This window comes from Aulonocara sp. 'chitande type north' Nkhata Bay, linkage group LG22, assembly GCF_057382095.1.
Source record: "Aulonocara sp. 'chitande type north' Nkhata Bay isolate Kocher_YH1m ecotype deep benthic linkage group LG22, A_spYH_male_GT1.1, whole genome shotgun sequence".
NCBI lineage: Eukaryota > Metazoa > Chordata > Actinopteri > Cichliformes > Cichlidae > Aulonocara > Aulonocara sp. 'chitande type north' Nkhata Bay.
Genome location: NC_141364.1, coordinates 33,233,063 through 33,251,217, shown reverse-complemented (window position 1 = coordinate 33,251,217; position 18,155 = coordinate 33,233,063). Strand labels below are relative to the sequence as shown.

Genomic DNA, 18,155 nt, shown 5'->3' with positions numbered 1-18,155 from the left:
CTTTTCATTTTCATTGTTTTACCATGAATGCATTTCAAATCTGAATATTGCTGTGGGAAAGCACTTTTTGAGTATATCATAATTTAGACCCCAGAAGAATCATGGAGCGAATAAAGGAGGCTAAATAACTAACATGCGAACTAAAACAGCAGTTAATCTATTGATAGAAAATAAATACATCATAGAAATTCAATTTTTTTTTTTTTTTTAAATACATCGATTAGAGACTAAATGTAGAAAGATAACTTAGAGTGTTCATACAGAAATTCATCCTCTTACTTTGCTATAAACAGCAGGAAGTCAGCACTCGTATCTAATGACAGAATGAAGGTTTTCCTGCACAGCTTCACCTTCTCCCAAAGAGCATGGACAAGAAGAGCGGTCTGAGTTCAAAGCTCAAGCAACACTTGGCATAAAGATCAGCTTTATTACTTCACCAACATGTTTCAGCCTGTGAGTTTCATCGGGGTCGTCAAGAACTGCCCAGATTTCACAGCCATGTTTTCCACAGGTTAACAGTCCTAGTTATGGTGGTTTTGTGTGGCTGCAGACGTTCCCTGTTTGTCTGTCATGCAGGCGGTCAGTAGCTGTGACAGTTTGCCAGAAAACAGCTTTTACCCAAATTCTGAAAACTGCCTATCCAGAAGTTATTAACCTCAACTCCTCAGAACTTCTCTGCGCCCCCAGCGGTACATCCTTAATTAGATCACATAAGCAAAGAAAAGTAAAAACACTCCCAGGGATTCTACCTATTCATGAGCAGGTTGCACCGTTCTTAAGAAGTGCTCAGCCAAACACCCTGAGTGAGTGTAGGAAGACCTTTCCAAGCTTCTTCCCCAGTTGCAGCTGGGACAGGCTGCGCACACTCAGATGTACATACTTCCTGGCACATTTGTGATTGTGCCGAGCAGCGAGCCTTAATTTTAGCTGGAAAGTATCAGCTTTCCTAGAAATAAAGAAAGAACCTCGAGATTATGCCACAGTCCTCGTTCCAAACATATGCTGTTGAGTATTTGGTTATCTTGTTTAACCACTGAAGTGAGGAAACCTTTTTTTTGTCACATTTATTCAAACTGTGTTTTAACTTCAAAGCTTTAGGGTTACATCTAGGTTACAGTTTGGTGCAGTTGTGATGATTTAGCTTTGGAGTTGGAGTACTGGAATAATTGCAGTCGGTGGAAGTTAATAACAAAAGGAAACAGCTGTTAGCCAAAGAGAAGTCAAGACGGTAACTGGAGGTCCATGACTTCCTGGATGAACACCACTGCCAGTACATAAAGTGGGTAAGTCTCCTTGTGCCCAAGATCTTGCATAAACCCAGTCTTGTTTTGGATTTGAAGGCTACACTGTAACTACCATGTGATGGCCTACGTTCAGCTCTCCAATCTAGTAAACAGCTTCAAAGTTACTGACATGAGTTAAACTCATCCACCTGATTTGTAACTTTAGTTCATTACCTGCTGACTATCAGTGTAGTAAACAAATGTAATGACTCACACAAGCATGAGGAACACCAAACTACTGAACTAGCCAGTTCCCGGACCGCTGACAGTGTGGGTCCACGTTAGGGCAGTACAACCTTGCAGCTGTGCTATGTCCCATTGGACAGATGTACTATAGTGACAGTCCCGTCACCATGGCCTGGATGTCACTACACCCTTTACAGAATTACAAAAAAACCTTCTGATAGGGCAAGACTTGTGTTTTTGTGTCTGTGGAGGTGAACCATTCTCCTGGAGTGATAAAGCTTTTCTCCTTTCTCTTAATTTGTGTGCCCAGAAAATGCCACTAAACCATTCATATTAAAAACACATATACATAAAAACACAAAAACTGTAAGAAAAACAGTGCAATGATTTACTGTGGCAGTATGTCATGCCTCCACTTCTAAAATACATCTTCAGGAGAGAGGAGGCCTGCCAGACGAGTTAGAGGATGCACGTTTTTAGTTTCTGTGTATAACAGAGGTACAGCACAGCTGGAAAAATACAAACCGTGGTTGGATGACTTACAAACTACTACTATTTTATCTTTAAGGTGATGCCCCTGTGTTTGTGTGTGATCATTTTTTTAAGTTTTAATGTTTTAAGTATATCTTGTAACATTTGCTCAAGTTGTGAATTTATTTAACTAACTACTATCCTAACCTTCCCTTGCAAACCACGCAGACGTTAGATGTAACAACTGAATTTCACATTCCCAGTAACACATTGAAGCCTACAAAGCAGTAGGTCCGACCTCTATGGCGTGTCTAAGAAAACCTGCGGCAACAAGTGAAGACTGGAATGATCAGAGAAAAGTGATTTTGTGAGCTGGAAAGATGTGAGTTTGTCAGGGATTAGACTTCGGCTCGGTTCGGGTCAACTCGGTTCTAAGCCAGTCGACAATCCGGAAGTGTAGTTTTGTGCAATCAAAAGAAAAATGCCATCAACACACATGGGAGGTAGTGGTCTGTGGAGTAAGTGAAGCCCCTGGCTGCAGGGACACAGAGAAGCGCTTCCCTCTGCAAAGTTTCTCCGTGGAGCACAGACCGCTAGCAGTCTGCCCCCTGCTGCGGAGCAGACACTGTAGCCGGCTAACATAGACAGCTGCTGGCGCTGGATACGGGAACGAGGCCGGGAAGATGACTGAACAGGAGGCGGATAAGGTGCAGAAAGTGATACTGGGGCCTCTGTGAACCCACTCAGAAATGTGCTGCTTAATGTCACACCATAAGAAATAAGAGGGTCTCGACTAGCTAACGTCAGCTAGCTCGCCAGCTAGCCGGTTAGTGCTGCAGCTCGATGAGCCTCAGTTCATTTGGAAATGCAAGCCTCGTTTAGCGGGCCAGCACGGCATGAGAGAGGTGAGTGACCCTGGATCCTGCCGCTGCATCCTGTCGTTGACTGGGGCGGCTGTTCAGCTAAAAAGCTGTCATTGTGGCTATTTGGCGTTAGCCGGCTTGCTAACAGCACGTCAGCGCAAGTGAACTGGTTAGCTGGCCGTGAGGATGATCGGTATGTGTGTGATGCTCAGAGACCGCTGTAGAGGGGACAGACACTGGGCACGGCCCTGCCGCATTTAACACGCACCGTGTCCTGTGCTTGAACTCAGCTTCAGCGACACTGGGCATATGAAGCGAACAGTTCAGCGACACAGACGGCTGCTGTGTGCAGAGTGGACGAGTCAGCTGAAAGCAGAACAACAAGTTTGTAGTGTTGGCAAACTAAGAGGCGTCGGCCGCCCTCCCAGTCCTTCCCTGCCAGCCCCCAGTTCACAGGAATCATGTGAGCTGAACACCGGTAAGCCCGGTCCGTGTCCGTTACTTCAGTAGGTTCGTGCCGCAGGCTGCTCTCTGTCATCCTACCAGTCAGCTCCACGTCGGCTGGCGGAGGGAGGAGGGGATTCACCGAGACTTTCAGCTGGTACACTTTGTGACAGGAGCAACAGTTTCTTCTTCTGCTCGGCTCCTCTTGTCGGCTTGAAGCCCTGCATGGCTGAACAGGACCACGACTTCAGGTACAGTTGGCAGTGAGTTTAACTTGCTGGGCTTAGTCTCTCTGACCAGTTTGTGTCTGTCTGTTCTCTCAAATTTGAGGCATTTTTTAATTTCAGTTGAGCTGATGATGTCTGACACTGTCCGGGACTCTTGACCCTTTCTTTAATAAGCTGTCTTTTGCAAATAATCAAGCTGCTTGATATATTAAACAGAGAGAGAGAGAGTCATCTGAGAAGTAGTCTCATGGATATTTAGCATAGGTAAACTTACAGAGATCATTATTATAGGAATCAAAAATACTCATAGCTATCTAATGTCACAGTGCTGTTAAAAGTACCTAGTACATGATTGAAAGCTTCAGATTGCAATGGTGAAGAGTTAGAGAGACAAGCCTTACCTTTAACCCCATTCTCAAGTCCACACAGCATTGAACTCTAAATTGGTTTGTTTTGCATATAGGTGGGCGTCTTTGATCGAGTTTTCCTTAGCAAACTGTTTTCATACACAGGTTCTTGACAGTATTGCAAGAATGAGGCAGAGACATGTCTTGATGCATGTTCAAATCCCCAAAAATGCATTCTGTTCATCTGGACTTAGGAGAAACGTTTCGTCACTCATCCAAGAAGACTGGTGGTTCAGTCCCGGGCGACTCTAGGGTTCAGTCTGCATGTCAAATGTCCCGGGCAAGATACTGAACCCCAAGTTGCTCTCTGATGAAGTATGAATGTTTGTAAAAATATAAATTAGAAAGTGCTTGTGTGAATAGGTGAATAAGAACCGTTGTATAAAGTACTTTGGCTGCTCGAGTGTAGTAGAAAAGCACTATATTAGAACCAGTCTACTCCATTACAGGCTGGTTTTCAGCTCTAGTCCCAGGCAGATGGACAATTTTTAAAAAGCTATAAACACAAATGTATTTAACAATGGCTTAATCACTGTTACAGATAATCACAACTAATATATATTGCTGTACAATGTTAAAATTTAAGAGATTAAAATGCAGTTTGAAAGAGAATTAGTACTAACTAGCTGGCAGCCAAAATCAACTTTTAATCTTGATCCAGCTGTCTCCAGCTGTTGTGTTCTCACGCTTACCTCGGTCATAAAAAGTTAGGGTTGCTGTGCATGTTTGAAAATTGTTGTATTGCTTTATACAGTTAAAGCAAAACTAAATTGAAATGAAATAAATATAAATGTTACTGAAGGAAATAAGATAAGTGAAACATGAGAGAAGTTTACATTAGTCAATTAATATACTCATTTTCCAATTTCATGAGAGATTTGCATGAATAGTTTATATATTTCCAGAACACGTTTTACATCAAGTATTCTTTGCACAGTTTGATATTACACCTCTCATTTTATTGTCACTACAATATAATCTAACATTCATCTTTTTCCACTTAAAGTTGCCATACATATAAGACCAAGCGCCTCAAGGTGCTTTACGTTGTAGTGCAAAAACCTACAGTACTGTAAAGTATAATCCCCAAATATTGTGAGAGTATTTTAAGCTCTATAGAGGGCTGTCACTGCATTCTGTCATGTTTTTATATGCCACGTAGCTGACATCTATCACTATAGCCGTCTTACTCTGCTTGTTCATCGCTACTATTTCTGGTTGGTTAGCCACCACCAATTTTTCCGTCTGTATCTGGAAGTCCCACAGGATCTTAGCTCAGTCATTCTCGACCACCCTAGGGGGCGTCTCCCATTTTGACCTCGGGACCTCCAGGGGTTTCCATGCTTCTGACACTCACTAGTTCCCAGCCTCCTTCCTTCCGCCTAGCACACAGTCTCAGGGTTCTGGACTTGGGGTGAAACCCTGTATGGAGGAGGAGCTTTCTTGTCTTGATGTTAGTAGCTTCTATCTCCTCCTTTGGCCAGGATATTATCCCAGCAGGGGTACCTGATCATGGGCAGGGCGTAGGTGTTGATAGCCCAGATTTTGTCCTTCCCATTCAGCTGACTCCTCAGGACTTGCCTTACTCTCTGCCTGTGGGATTCACAGGTACTTGTAGCTGTCCTCAACGTCTGCAATGTTGCCTTCTGGTAGGGCTGTCCCCTTACTTCTGACTACCTTCCCTCTCTTTGTTACCATCTTCTCCAGTCTGAATGACATTCCGATGTCATTGCTGGTAGATCCTGGTGGTGTGGATCAGTGATCATTCACTCCTGGCATACATCTTGATGTCAACCATATAGACGAGGTGGCTGATGATGGTGGCTTGCTCCATTCCGTAGCCGGTATCCGTAGCCAGTCTTGTCAGTTATCTCACTGAGAGGGTTCAGGCCTAGGATTTGACAGGACAAAGCATTTGATGGTTACTTGTGCTATTGGCTTGAAGTTGGCTTCTAGTGTTGTTCGCAACATCCCCATTGAGTTCCTGATGAAGCATCCTGTCATAGACTTTCCCGGGGAGGCTAATGAGCGTGATCCCCATCATAGTTGGAGCACACCCTCAGGTCCCCCTTCTTGAAGATGGGAACCACTACCCCGGTCTGCCAATTCAGAGGTACCACCCCAGATCTCAACGCAACATTGCAAAGACATGTCAACCGAAACCTTACAACATCCAGAGCCATGAGGACCTCAGGGTGAACCTTATCCACCCCATGGGCCATGCCACCATGGTGTTGTTTAACTGCCTCAGTGACCTTACCCCGAGTAATGCTTAGGTCATCCCCAGACTCTGCTTCCCTAACCCTATCCCACTGAGACGTCTTAATCCTACGGAAGACGTCCTCCGAGTATTCCAACCCCCGACAATATCATCAGTTGAAGTCAGCAGCACTTCACCCGCGCTGTACAACATTGTCGGTAGAGCACCGCTTTCCAAAGTTGTTTTTCCATGGCTTCACCAAACTCCCACCTGAATTTTTGTTTCAGCCATTGTGTGGCTTGGTCTGCCAGTGTCACGGTCTGCGGGGCAGACCATAGAGGTGTGGGGAAGATAGGAACCAAAACGCAGGACTCTTCACCGCAATGGTGCGTTTATTGACAGTGTAGGAGAAATAACAATAAATTCCCGTGTGCTCCCTTGACTCCCGTGCAGTGTCTTCTCCCAAAATCCGTGTCTTGGTGCTCTCCGCTCCCGTGTTTTCGCAATCTCCGTGCTCACTACCCTCCTGTTTCCACGCTCCTCCTGGGGGAAAGAATACCAGAGGCAGCCGTCAAGAAACATGCTCTTGCAGGTATGCACACACTGATTTAAACCTTAGTCAAGACACTGACGTGGAGTCTTATGCAACAATCCAGCGTCGAGGAGCGCTCAGCCAAACTGTTAAATAGCTCCCCGACGAGGCTTGATCGACTTCAGGTGTGTGCGCTTCTCCTCAGGTGTGGCCAGGCTCCTGACTGCCACGCCCAACAGGGCTGAAGAACAGGTGCTTTGCCACACCCACCTACACACAAACATAAGGAAACAGAGGACAGAAGCACCAAAAATACACATGTCCATGCTTATTCACAGACTGTGGGTCCTTCAGACCCAGGTCCGTGACAGTCAGTACCCATCGGCTGCCTCCAATGTCCCAAAGGCTAATCAAGCTCAATAGGAGTCCTTTTTCAGCCTGATGCCTCCTTTCACCTCCAGTGTCCAGCAGCTGGTTCGGGGGTTACTACCACGACAAGCACCAACCACCTTGCAGCCACAGTTCAGTGCAGCAGTCTCAGTCCATTTGGACTCAATGTCCCCAGTCTCACTCGGAATATTGTTGAAGCTCTGCTAGAAGTGAGAGTTGTACACTGGGACCTCTGTTAGGTGTTCCCAGTGTACCCTCACTATACATTTTGGGGCACCAGGTCTGTCCAGCATACTCCCCCTGCCACCTGATCCCAAAGACAGGACTCCAAGAAGCCCGAGTACTCTGAACTGTTGTTTGGCGCATAAGTGCAGACGACAGTCAAGACCCGTTCCCTGATCCAGAGGCGCAGGGAACAAACCTTTTCGTTCTCTGGGAAAAACCCCCAATGTAAAGGCATCAAGCCGAGGGGATGCCAGGATACCCACCCCAGCTTGCTGCTTCTCACCAAGGGCAAGTCCATGCTGGGGCCGAGTTCAGCCCTGCTTCTGGAGACTGGTTCCAGAGCCTAAGCTGTGCATTGAAGTAAACTCGACTGTGTCTAGCCAGTACCTCTCAATGTCATGCACTAGCTCAGGCTCCTTCCCCATCAGACGGGTGACGTCCCCATTTCCAGCCTCGGTAGCCAGGAATCGATCCTCCAGGGTCCCTGCCCTTGGTTGCTGCTTGACACACACAATACACCCAACCTCTACGGGAACACCCAACCGTTCAATCATAAAGAATCAAACAATAAATGACAGTTTAAGAAACCGGTCTTCAGTAACTATAGTGTTTTTTTCATCTTGAAAATCAGTATTGCTCATCCAATCATCCAGTATAATATAAAGTGAATAGAAGAGTCTGTTGTGTTGTACTGTGGTAAGTTTGGATCTGTTGACAGAGTGCACATGGCCACTAACCATAACCATTTCTCACTCTGCAGGCATGACACTACACTTTAACTTGTTTGGCTGGAACAAATGTGGGGTAAACTGAGAATGTGACAGTAATGGGTAGCACCTTTATCTACCCACCTCTCTGCTACCTTAGAGAACTGGCTTCATCCTGTCAGAGCACAGGCTTATGTTTGTCAGTGCTAATTGGTTTAGGTGTTTCTAATGCTAAGAAGTGACCTTCATCCGCTCGCTCACTTACTAAATTTATTCCTCTGTTACTTTGAAATAACAGAGAAAGCTTGTCAACATTCAGGTTTATTGGACTGGACATTTAGTTTTAGATGTCTTTAATTTATGAATACTGTTGGTGTCCAGTTGAAGTTGTGTACAGGTCAGTTTCACATGTTGACTAAAACATCAGCCAGAACCTCGGTGTGACCACTCTGTCCTGCCAGAGGCCTTTACTATCAGTTCTTACCGGGGTATATCACCATGATAACGTGCTGCAATCCTCATCTTCCCTGGAGCAAGCTGTGTTCCAGGTTAGAGATCAACAGGCATGAAATCACTGCCTACTGACTAGTGAAGTCTACGGAAAATAGCATCACCATTCCTGGAAGATCCCTCACACCTCTGCAAACTGAGTAGTCTAAGGTTTTCTGATTTAAGTCACCTTAAAACTACATGATTGTGTCCTTTGCTCATATTGCAAGAATCTAAAAGAAGAGCTTGTTTTGAAGGGTTTTTTTCCCCACTAGGGCAGGGCAATATGGCCAAAAATATTTATCACGATATATTTGAAAATTTACCATAACAATATAATTGACGATATAATTGACACTAGACAAAATACTTTACAACTCCACTACTTTATTAGTGCAAAGAAACCCCATCAATGTATTTTCACTTAAACAAGCAGCTGTTTTTATGTGCATTACAAAAATTGTGCTTTGGTGTGTATCTGACGGACAAAAGCGGGGTCAGTTCCTCAACCCTGGAAGTTGCAGCATTTTTACAAACCAATTCTGGTTCATCTGTTTCATTCAAAGATCCACTTTCGCTCTTCTCATTCTCCGTCGCCGCCATGCTTTTTCCGCCATGTGCGTATGAAAGCAAAGGCACTGCGCATGCCCGTTTTACCCATATTCTATTGTGATATTTCATTTTCTTATCATTGCCTAACGTTATACCGGTATTACCGTGAACGATATGATATGACCCAACCCTATTTCCCACCATCTTCCTGTATCCTCAGCAGTGACACCAACCCTCTGCATGCCCTAGTTGACTCTTCCGCTGGGCGAGGAATGGTCTTGATCTTGTTGTGGGTTTAACTGACAGTATAGCTGCTTTTGTTTTACAGAGACACATATACAGTACACTTATGAAATTCTCAAATGACCTACAGTCACCAAGCTGAATGTTTCCCTTCTCTTTTTTTCAGGATGGTGGAAGGATAACATTCAAGGAGTTGCACTCCCTCCACCCAAAGTGACCTGTCTTCTCCTTTTGTCCACTTTCACCTGCAGTCCATTTTGCTAGCTGCAAGCTTGCTGACCTGACCTTATGGGATTTCATAGACTGCATGTATTCCACAGTAACATCATATAAATTCCTTTTAAATTAGACATTCCTATAGCAGACACCCTCCTGACTGAAGGACAGAATGAAATAAGTACAGAATGGTGGGATATTAACTCCCTGCACATCCAAAATAGTCACCTTGGTCTGTAGGATTCATACTGGTATCGCTTGTTCCTTATCAACCCCACCCCTTTTCTAGTGTTATTGGGCCATGGTTCGCAAGAAAAGCTCTTTTATACTATGCGGTGCTTTCCTGTTTGTCGCCTGGAATGCTTTGCTTCTACTTTACCTTTGGGGTCGCCCTCCCATGGGCCACCTAGGAGAAGGCGGTGGAGCTGAACCAGGAGGAAAGGAGGAGTGGGGCATGGTCAGAGGTAAAGGAGGTCAAGTTAACCTTGCTGGGGAGGTCATCCGACTGGCCGAGGAGGTTGAAATTCAACTTGACACCCAGAAAAAGCTATTAAAGCAAATTGAAAGTCACAGGGCGGTGTGGGCTCGGCAGAAGGAGATTGGGAAAAAGCAAACTGATAATATCAAAGAAGTAAATCAGATTGTTGACCAGCAGCAGAATAATCCAGTTCCTCTCATAAATGATGTGTATGTTGGGGACCAAGGTGAAATAAAACACACACAGAGGTCTGTTGCTACAGTAGCTGCAGGCTCCAATATAGAACGGCATCAGGCCACTGATGTAAAGGAAGAGGTTGCTGAGGACAATAAAGTAACAGCTTCTGTTTCTGGTCCACAAGTCATCATTCCCATTCTGGTTATTGCCTGTGACAGAGTGACAGTAAAGCGGAGTCTTGACAAACTGATACAGTACCGCCCTTCTCAAGAACTGTATCCAATCATCGTCAGCCAAGACTGCGGCCATGCTGAGACGGCTCGTGTGATTGGCTCATACGGAGAAAAAGTAACGCACATAAGCCAACCAGACCTGTCGGACATCAGAGTCCGGCCAGAACACAGGAAGTTCCAGGGGTACTACAAAATCGCCCGACATTACCGCTGGGCACTCAACCAAGTATTTCACACATTCTCGCAGTCTACTGTGGTCATTGTGGAGGATGACTTGGAGGTGAGTGCTCTCAGACATCCACATTATTGTCATGGTATTGATGATGGGTGTTTTGATGCATGCTCAGTCATCCAGGTAAGTAAATCTCCAAAAGTTGATTCTGTTCATCTGGACGTAGCGTTTGGGGGAGAAACGTTTCGTCATCATCAGGTGACGTCTTCAGTCTCAGCTGACTGCAGGTTTCAATCTTATAAACAGCACATCTGCATAATGACTGAAACCAGCCCACTGAAGGAACAATGGGCTGGGAGGTCAGTTCCTTAATCTTAATTATGCAAACTCTCATTGATCAACAGCCACTGACCTGTAGGTGTAAATAGACTGCAGAGTCCTGGCAAGCGGATGGTACAACACAGGAGAGCCACCTCGTCAGGCCAGGACTCTGCAGTCTATGCACACCTACAGGCCAGTGGACTCTTTCAATGATGAGGATGTAACATCCTGGACAGGGAGGAGCGCTGGTTTGAGGGCGGAGTCAAGGAGGCCATTTACGTGAAAAGGGAAAGACCATCTCTGAATGGAGGAGGGGCCTAAGGGTACATCTGTTACCATCTTACAATGCTGTGATTGCAGCCATTCCCCAACTCCATGTTAATGGTGCTCATGGACATTGATCAGTGGGTTTTGGTCAGTGGTTGTTGATCAATGAGAGTTTGCATAATTAAGATTAAGGAACTGACCTCCCAGCCCATTGTTCCTTCAGTGGGCTGGTTTCAGTCATTATGCAGATGTGCTGTTTATAAGATTGAAACCTGCAGTCAGCTGAGACTGAAGACGTCACCTGATGATGACCAAACGTTTCTCCCATAAAACGCTATGTCCAGATGAACAGAATCAACTTTTGAAGATGATGAGTGTTATTTTGCTGTCATTGTATCATTTTAGCAGCAAAGACTTCAGTAGACTTGTCATCCTCTTTTGGCTAGTCCCTTTATTAGGGGTCACCACAGTGAATGATCTGTGGCATATGCTAGTTATAACCGTGGTCGCACCCCAAAACCCATATTTGATTTAAATGTGACAGATAAAAGCATTTCATCCTTGTGCACTTCTGAGCAGCTTATAGAGCATCTACTGTGTACATTTTACATAGTGTCTCGACCTTTTTGGAATCGAGGGTTATATTTACATGACTACTCAGAACCTCAGGTGGGAAACAACTTGGTATATCCTATTTCTAATGTTGTTCCTTTACATTTTTACTGGTGCCACTTGTGCCTAATTGAATTTGTTCTCCATAAGCACACAGTGGTCTAAGTATGACTGCACTTAAATGATTCAGAGAGTTTCTGTATAGAAGAGTGATCTAAAATCTCTCCTGAGATGTGTGTAGACCTGGTGACCAACTAAAAGGAACGTCTTACCGCTGTGGTGCCAACAAGGGATTCTCCCTCAAGCGTTAAGTCATGTTTGCTTGGGGATCAAATGCTTATTTCACTCAATGGCCTGCAACTTATTTGATGGCTTTTATGTCATTTTTGGTTGATATTCTGCCTCTCTCCGGTAAAAGTGAAACTACCATAGAAATTTCAGACTGTTCTACAGAATTATTACCAGCTCTGCGCATGCTGTTGATCCGTGGAGTGTTCTCAGTTTTTCACACATTGTTTTTGCATTTTGGTTCAGTTTTAGTTAAATAAATCATGACACTATGTAGTATGTCGTGGTATGTGTTGTTGTCCATTTCAGGTTGTATTTATCCAATCGTAAGGCCTGCTAAGAACTTCTTTCTTAAGAACTGACCGCTTTAAAGTACAAATCCGTTCTGAAGTAAAAAGCTTCGTGTGACACAGAAAAGTTGTGGTAAAAAGAGGCTCTGCAGTTACAGCAGTATAAAGTAATTTCAACCAGCAGCTCTGGAGAAACTGAGCCCTGGGGAAAAATCTGGCTTTACTTATGTAGCTGGTATCTACCAGTTTGCTCTTTTCATGTTTCAGGCAGGTCGTGGAATGAGTCTGTTCTTTGCTGAATGCTTTGTCTTTAAGAATAAAGAGTTTAAGTGAATGGATCTTTTACACTTGGTGTAACACACCACTGGATTACTACACACTGTATGTGCGGAAGCTATCGTTCAGATTTTAGTGTTTTGTGGACTTTTCTGTTTAATAATAGACCTCAGAGGTGAATATGAATGATCAGGAATGATGCTGTGGTCCCAGGCTGGTCTCAAAGCAGAGACCCTTGTTCCTCTACGACTCCCCCCATTAAAATCTGCTTTAGTTGTTTTGTGGGGGAAACTATTTACATAACAAGCATGTGATGTCTGAGGCAGCCCAGTTACTGATCTTTGTACATGGGATAGGGAAAGAGTTGGAGATTAAGGTGGAACTGGGACTGGAAGATCACGGACGCAGCTGCATGCTCCGATAGGTTGGGGCTGAAATGGGACAAAAAGGGAATGTTTATTCATTGATTAATTAAATTGTTGGTGTTTTTACTATTTTTATTTTTTATTTTCATTGTCTAACTGCAATATCTGCCAATAACACCAGAAGAGAGAGAATTATTATTGAACTATTAATGCTGAGTTTAACTTACTGGTGCAGCCCTCCACAACAGTTTGTTTTCCTCTCATGTAGCCCCTTGGGAAAATTCATTACCCAGTCCTCTAAATTAATAGTTGGTAATTAATAACAGCTAGTGTGTTTGATCCCTACCCTAGGTCAAGTCAAGTGGCTTTATTGTCCTTTCAACCATGTACAGTGGTACAGCACAGAGTGAGGCGAGACAGCGTTCCTCTAAGATGAAGGTGCTATATATAACAGACAATCAGCACAGGACTACAGAAAGTGCAAGTGTGCAAAAATTACAAAACCAGTGCAACACCAGACAGGACAGAACGATGCAGACACGCAACAGTCCAACAGGAAAGTGCAACAACCACAGTGGGTTGTGCAAAAAGACTGAGCATTGTGCAAAAGGTGTGTGTGTGTGTGTGTGTGTGTCAGTCAGTCAGTCAGTCAGTCCAGTCACTGAGTGTTCGAGAGTCTGACGGCCTGGGGGAAGAAACTGTTCCACAGTTTGGCAGTGAGGGGCAGGATGCTCTGGTACCTCTTTCCAGAAGGCAGCAGGTGAAGAGTGTTTGTGAGGGGTGTGAGGGGTCCTCCACAATGCTGGTGGCTCTGCGGATGCAGTGGGTGTTATACGTGTCCGTGATGGAGGGAAGAGAGGCTCCAGTGATCTTCTCGGCTGTTCTCACTATCACATTGTACGGTATTGCAATCTGATACGGTGCACTTACCATACCAGGCAGTGATGCAGCTGCTCAGGATGCTCTCGCTAGTCTCTCTGTAGAAGGTGGTGAGAATGGATGGAAGGAGATGGGCTTTTCATGTTGAGGGACCAGGAGAGGTTCTCCGGCAGGTGGACACCAAGGAATTTGGTGCTCTTGACGACCTCCACAGAGGATCCAATGATGTTAAGTGGGCAGTGATCTCTCCGTGCTCTCATGAAGTCAACAATCCTGTCTTTTGTTTTGTCCACATTCAGAGACAGATTGTTGACTCTACACCAGTCTGTTAGCTGTTGCACCTCCTCTCTGTATGCTGACTCGTCGTTCTTGCTTCAGTTTTCTAATTAGGTGCTGAGGAATGATTGTGCTGAATGCTGAACTGAAGTCTATGAAACGCATTTGTACATATGTGTCCTTAATGTCTCCATGGTGTGCATTATGCACATACCAACCCAACAGACAGGCACACCTCTACTGCATGAATATCACGAAAGTGACCAGTATAGGTAAGGTACATCATGCCAGGATCAAGTCTTCTGTCACGGAGCAATCAAACCTTTGATATTCGGCTGCAGGTAGCCTCGTTCTACTAAACACTAATCAGAATGCTTCATCTTGAATAAACTGAACGCTCATCAGTTTAGGTTTTGTTTTTTTTGTTTTTTTTTTTTGTTTTTTGTAGAATTATTAAGGACCTCATGTAGGACATTCAAGCATGAGAAATTATGCAAGAATTACAATCAAAAAGTTCTAGGACTGCAACCATGAAAATCAACTGATTTAAGAAGTCACAGAAATCAGTCCTGAAGTGAACATCAAGAACATCAAGATCTTCTCAGATGGCAAAGCAAAAAGTGAACGCTCGACTTCCGAAAAAACAATTAACATGGAGGAAGGGAAAATGTAAATGTCACATGTTGCATGCAAACTACAAACCAATAACAGCATTTGTAGGGTAACGCTGGGAATGAAAATGATGGGACTCAGCTCCCTGCTTCAGCTTTTGTCTGCTGTATTTGTTGGCTTGTTTATGCTACAGTACTTTCACAAATATGAATCTACAAAGCCAGAACATGCGCTGTCGTACACTAGAATACTCCTTTCAGGCCCGTTCGTTTTGTGGTGAGCAAACATTTAAATGGTTTCAGGTTGAACAGTAGTAGTTGTTGTTGTTGGCTAACAGACTAGAAGAACAAAGGACATTTGGATTGGCATCTTGTCTGTGACCATCAGAGAAGAACAGATAGTAAAACAATGTCTAATAAATAGGTAAATAATACCTGGATCGTTACACTTGAGGCAGTGATTATGTGTTTGAAGCAGCAGAATTACTCTTCATCTGTCTCCTCTCTTTCAGGTCGCACCTGACTTCTTCGAGTATTTCCGAGCCCTGTATCCAATCTTGCGTTCTGACCCAACCCTGTGGTGCGTTTCTGCCTGGAACGATAATGGCAGAGACGCCTTGGTGGATTCGTCCAAAGCTGATCTCCTCTACAGGACAGACTTCTTCCCTGGTCTGGGCTGGATGCTGCTGAAAGAGATGTGGGATGAACTGGAGCCCAAATGGCCATCGGCCTTCTGGGACGACTGGATGCGTCAGCCGGAACAGCGCAACGGCCGCTCCTGCATTCGGCCAGAAATCTCTCGGACTATCACCTTTGGCCGGAAAGGTGTGAGCTTAGGTCAATTCTTTGACCAGTACCTTCGTTATATTAAGCTAAACACTGAATTTGTGCCTTTTACCAAACTGGATTTGTCTTATTTGCTAAAAGAGAAGTATGAGGAAAAGTTTAAAGAGGTTTATAGCGCCCCACTGGTAAAGATTGAGGATCTGCAACAAGGGGGCAGTTTAAGAGGACCTGGGCCGTACAGGGTGCAGTACTCCACCAGGGACAGTTTTAAAGTCTTTGCTCGAAATCTGGGAGTAATGGATGACTTAAAATCAGGAGTTCCTCGTACAGGTTATAGAGGTGTGGTCAGCTTCCTGTACCGTGGTCGAAGGGTGTTCTTAGCTCCACCAGAGGGCTGGTCGCAGTATGACACCAGCTGGAGCTGAGAGACCCAGACGCGGTCCAAATGGTGTTGAAGAGGGGACAGAGCCTTAATCAGAGGAACACCCTCTCAGACCAAAGAATACGGTGGACGCAGGAGTTCAAAGTTAAACGTGGAGCTGGAAGGCCGAGCTTCTAAAACTGACGCTCATTGAGGATCGGCACGTGTGGGCCACACAGACTTCAGAGCGGTCCCACTTTGGCTGAAGCCATTCCATCCTTAAACTAAACGGCTGCTGTCGGCGTGCCTTGCTTTCTGGGCTCATTTTGTTTGGTGTATTCTCTCTTCTTGTGACAAACTGGCCAAATATAGACTTGACATCACTTTCAGATGTTTGCAGCAGCTACTGGTAATCATGTCATTATCAACAGTGTGAGTGATGGTACACTGCAGTGGAGCCTGACAGGTATTGGATCAATGCAGTTTTGTTTTTTGGTGGGTCTTAGTTTTGGCTAGTCTGTGATGCAGAAAGAGTAAGCACTCTGCTAGATAAACTATGATAACACATTTGTAATGACTCCCCGAGCATTTTGCTATGAACATCATCAATTTGCACATACTAGACAAAAAGTAAGCAGATACTGTGAAATCCTAGAATCAGTCAGACTCTGCACTGAAAGCACACTAATCACCGTTCACACCTGGGAGAAAGAAGTGTCCTATGTAACACCTTATCCACCTCTTGGCTTCTGTAACGCTTGTAGAAGGCATCACGCATTAGATTGTATATAAAAGATGGACACACTGAAGCCTCGAGCTGACCATTTTAAACATCAGCTGAACAAAGTGAGGGGTCAATCTGACTGTGCAGTGTTTCCCTCCGCCTTCCTACAGCTCACAGATGTGACTACAGAGACAAAAGCAGGGAAAAATGATTTGTGACCATGAACCGATTGAAGTAAATAAACACAGCTTCAATTGTTTTTACTTCTTTCCCCTTGATTTCTGGGCTGGAGATCTTGCTGAGAAACTGAGGACCAATGCAGGCTCATGTGAAAATCAAAAGGTAACCCAACAAGTAAAGCATGCTGTGATTTATCCTCCTCAGAATCATCAGGAAGGTTTTTACTGAGTCCTTAAATCAAGAAAGAGGTTTTTCAAGTTTTTGTGCAGCTGCCCCCTGCTGGCCTTTGGAAAGAATGCAGGCAACACGTGCATCTTTTATATACAGTCTGTGGTAGTAAACAGGCCATTTTCAAAGTTTAGGGAGATCAAAACGGTAGGTTGGATTGAGGACTAACTGACAACAGTGCAGTACTTGCTTTACTGTCTCTCAGTCACGAGGCACAACATTTTTTACTCATGAGTGCTACAAATACAGAGGTGTGGATGCCAAATAACCAGATGTAGTCTGAATAAGGTCTGACGTCTAGTAACAGTAATAATAGGTTTCAGATATAAAACAAGAGTGTACACCTGAATCTACTAAATATTGTTTCCACAAAGAATGAAGCTCTGGTGAGAAACCGCTGTTTTAGTGAGGAGGTGACATTGTTAGAAGCATTTACACGGGACAAACAGCAGGTGCCTGAGTGCACGAAGTCTTCACTATCAAACCAACATAGGCAACGAGACTCCACAGAGCCCGTCATCCTGTCGAACTCTGATGAACTTGTGTGAATAATGTTAAAGTGTAGTTTGAGAAGAAAGTGATACCTGCCCACAAACCATCACGTAGGTTAGTCTGTGGGGATGGTTAGTGGCTTTCCTGGTTCAGAAAGCTGCTTAAAAATAGAGCTCTAGTCCTGCTCGAGCAGACGTCTAATCTTAAAAAGAAAAACTTTGAAAACCTGTCACTCCAGTGTGAATCACAGCCATGCTTTACTGAAAAACACTACATTTCAGAGGGTTACAGTATTTTTCCGACACGCTCCCTTCAGGTGTGTCAAGCTGTAGGTTTATGAAGGACGTAAAGCTGCAAATTAACTTCAAATTTCACTGACATCATGATCGCCCTGAAACAGCTTCAAACTGCAGTTTGTAGAAACAGCAACCAGTGTTTGATAGTTTCTGCAACAGGAGGTCTGTGAGGTAGCTACAGATGATTATCACTGTACTGTAATTAGCTTTGGGAGATTATCTACATGATTGACTGATACCCACTTCTGTATGGTGATGTGTAAAACCACTGCCTGATGTTTATAACTTTATTACATTACAAATAAAATCCACTATTTTGATATTTGTCCATATATTGAAGGAAATTTTCAGTTCTCATATCCATGGGTGTCCACAGTGATCACTCCTTAGTTGGAGCGTAATAGCTGC

General features: G+C 44.3%; 1 protein-coding gene across 1 annotated transcript; it reads left to right on the top strand.

Annotated features, from left to right (window-relative positions):
* The first annotated feature begins 2,393 nt into the window (after nucleotides 1–2,393).
* mgat1b (alpha-1,3-mannosyl-glycoprotein 2-beta-N-acetylglucosaminyltransferase b) lies at nucleotides 2,394–18,067 on the top strand. The gene is made up of 3 exons (XM_086281323.1): nucleotides 2,394–3,498; nucleotides 9,386–10,603; nucleotides 15,193–18,067. The coding sequence occupies exons 2-3, from the start codon at nucleotides 9,737–9,739 to the stop codon at nucleotides 15,889–15,891; spliced, it is 1,566 nt and encodes a 521-aa protein (XP_086137449.1). The 5' UTR covers nucleotides 2,394–3,498; nucleotides 9,386–9,736; the 3' UTR covers nucleotides 15,892–18,067.
* The last annotated feature ends 88 nt before the right edge of the window (nucleotides 18,068–18,155 follow it).

Coding starts and splice junctions, on each gene's coding strand:
- mgat1b (XM_086281323.1), top strand. CDS start 9,737: ATGGTTCGCAAGAAAAGCTCTTTTATACTATGCGGTGCTTTCCTGTTT. Junction 10,604..15,192: donor TTGTGGAGGATGACTTGGAG/GTGAGTGCTCTC, acceptor CCTCTCTTTCAG/GTCGCACCTGACTTCTTCGA.